Genomic DNA, 1,381 nt, shown 5'->3' on the forward strand with positions numbered 1-1,381 from the left:
CTTTCTCTCTTCACTCTCAATTTTCCCCCAATCTCGACCCCCCCCCCCCTCCGCCGAAACAAAATCTAGCCTCTGTTCTTGGCAGCCGAAGGACCCGCCTTATGCCATCACATCGACGTAAGAAAACGACAACAAACAATCAAGGCATCAACCAAGAAACGTGGGAATCAACCCAAAAATTCGCACAGGAAATCAACCAAGAAACGTGGGAATCAACCCAAAAATTCGCACAGGAAATCAACCAAGAAACGTGGGAATCAACCCAAAAATTCGCACAGGAAATCAACCAAGAAACTTGGGAATCAACCCAAAAATTCGCACAGGAAATCAACCAAGAAACTTGGGAATCAACCCAAAAATTCGCACAGGAAATCAACCAAGAAACTTGGGAATCAACCCAAAAATTCGCACAGGAAATCAACCAAGAAACGTGGGAATCAACCCAAAAATTCGCACAGGAAATCAACCAAGAAACTTGGGAATCAACCCAAAAATTCGCACAGGAAATCAACCAAGAAACTTGGGAATCAACCCAAAAATTATCATAGGAAATCAACCAAGAAACTTGGGAATCAACCCAAAAATTCGCACAGGAAATCAACCAAGAAACTTGGGAATCAACCCAAAAATTCGCACAGGAAATCAACCAAGAAACTTGGGAATCAACCCAAAAATTCGCACAGGAAATCAACCAAGAAACGTGGGAATCAACCCAAAAATTCGCACAGGAAATCAACCAAGAAACGTGGGAATCAACCCAAAATTCGCACAGGAAATCAACCAAGAAACGTGGGAATCAACCCAAAAATTCGCACAGGAAATCAACCAAGAAACGTGGGAATCAACCCAAAAATTCGCACAGGAAATCAACCAAGAAACGTGGGAATCCCCCAAAAATTCGCCAGGAAACAACCAAGAAAGGGGGAATCAACCCAAAAATTCGCACGGAAATAAACCCAAGAAACGTGGGAAAAACCCAAAAATTCGCACAGGAAATCAGCCAAGAAATGAAAAAGAAACAGGAATCAAACAACCATGAAACCAACGAACAGACCGAGAAATCAAGGAACCGAGAAATCAACCAAGAAACCAGGAATCAAGAAACCAGCCAAGGAATCAACCAGAATGGAGAGGTGTGGGGGGGGGGGGATTACCTTATCTTTCCCTGAAATATGGAGGTTTGTATGGGTTCCGTAGAGGGGGAGGGGGAGGGGGGGTGAAGGAGGTTAATTAGGGAGGGAGTAAGGTGGGAGGGAAGGGGTGAGGGGGGGAGGGAGGGAGAAGAAGGGGTGGAAAGGTAGAGGGGGTTAATCGGGGGGGGGGGGGGAAAAAGGGGGGAAAGGGGGAGGGGGGGGGGGAGAGGAAGTGAAGTGAAGGTAAA

At 45.8% G+C, this 1,381-nt stretch overlaps 1 protein-coding gene across 1 annotated transcript in view; it reads left to right on the forward strand.

The window, feature by feature from the left end:
• Nucleotides 1-1,381, forward strand: part of LOC119582266 (translation initiation factor IF-2-like) — a 13,172-nt gene that overhangs the window by 4,043 nt on the left and 7,748 nt on the right. The window contains exons 3-4 of the mRNA XM_037930485.1: nt 189-879; nt 993-1,133. Coding sequence (XP_037786413.1) covers nt 189-879; nt 993-1,133 — 832 coding nt within the window. The remainder of the gene's footprint in view (nt 1-188; nt 880-992; nt 1,134-1,381) is intronic.

Source organism: Penaeus monodon, chromosome 15 (assembly GCF_015228065.2).
Source record: "Penaeus monodon isolate SGIC_2016 chromosome 15, NSTDA_Pmon_1, whole genome shotgun sequence".
Taxonomy (NCBI): domain Eukaryota; kingdom Metazoa; phylum Arthropoda; class Malacostraca; order Decapoda; family Penaeidae; genus Penaeus; species Penaeus monodon.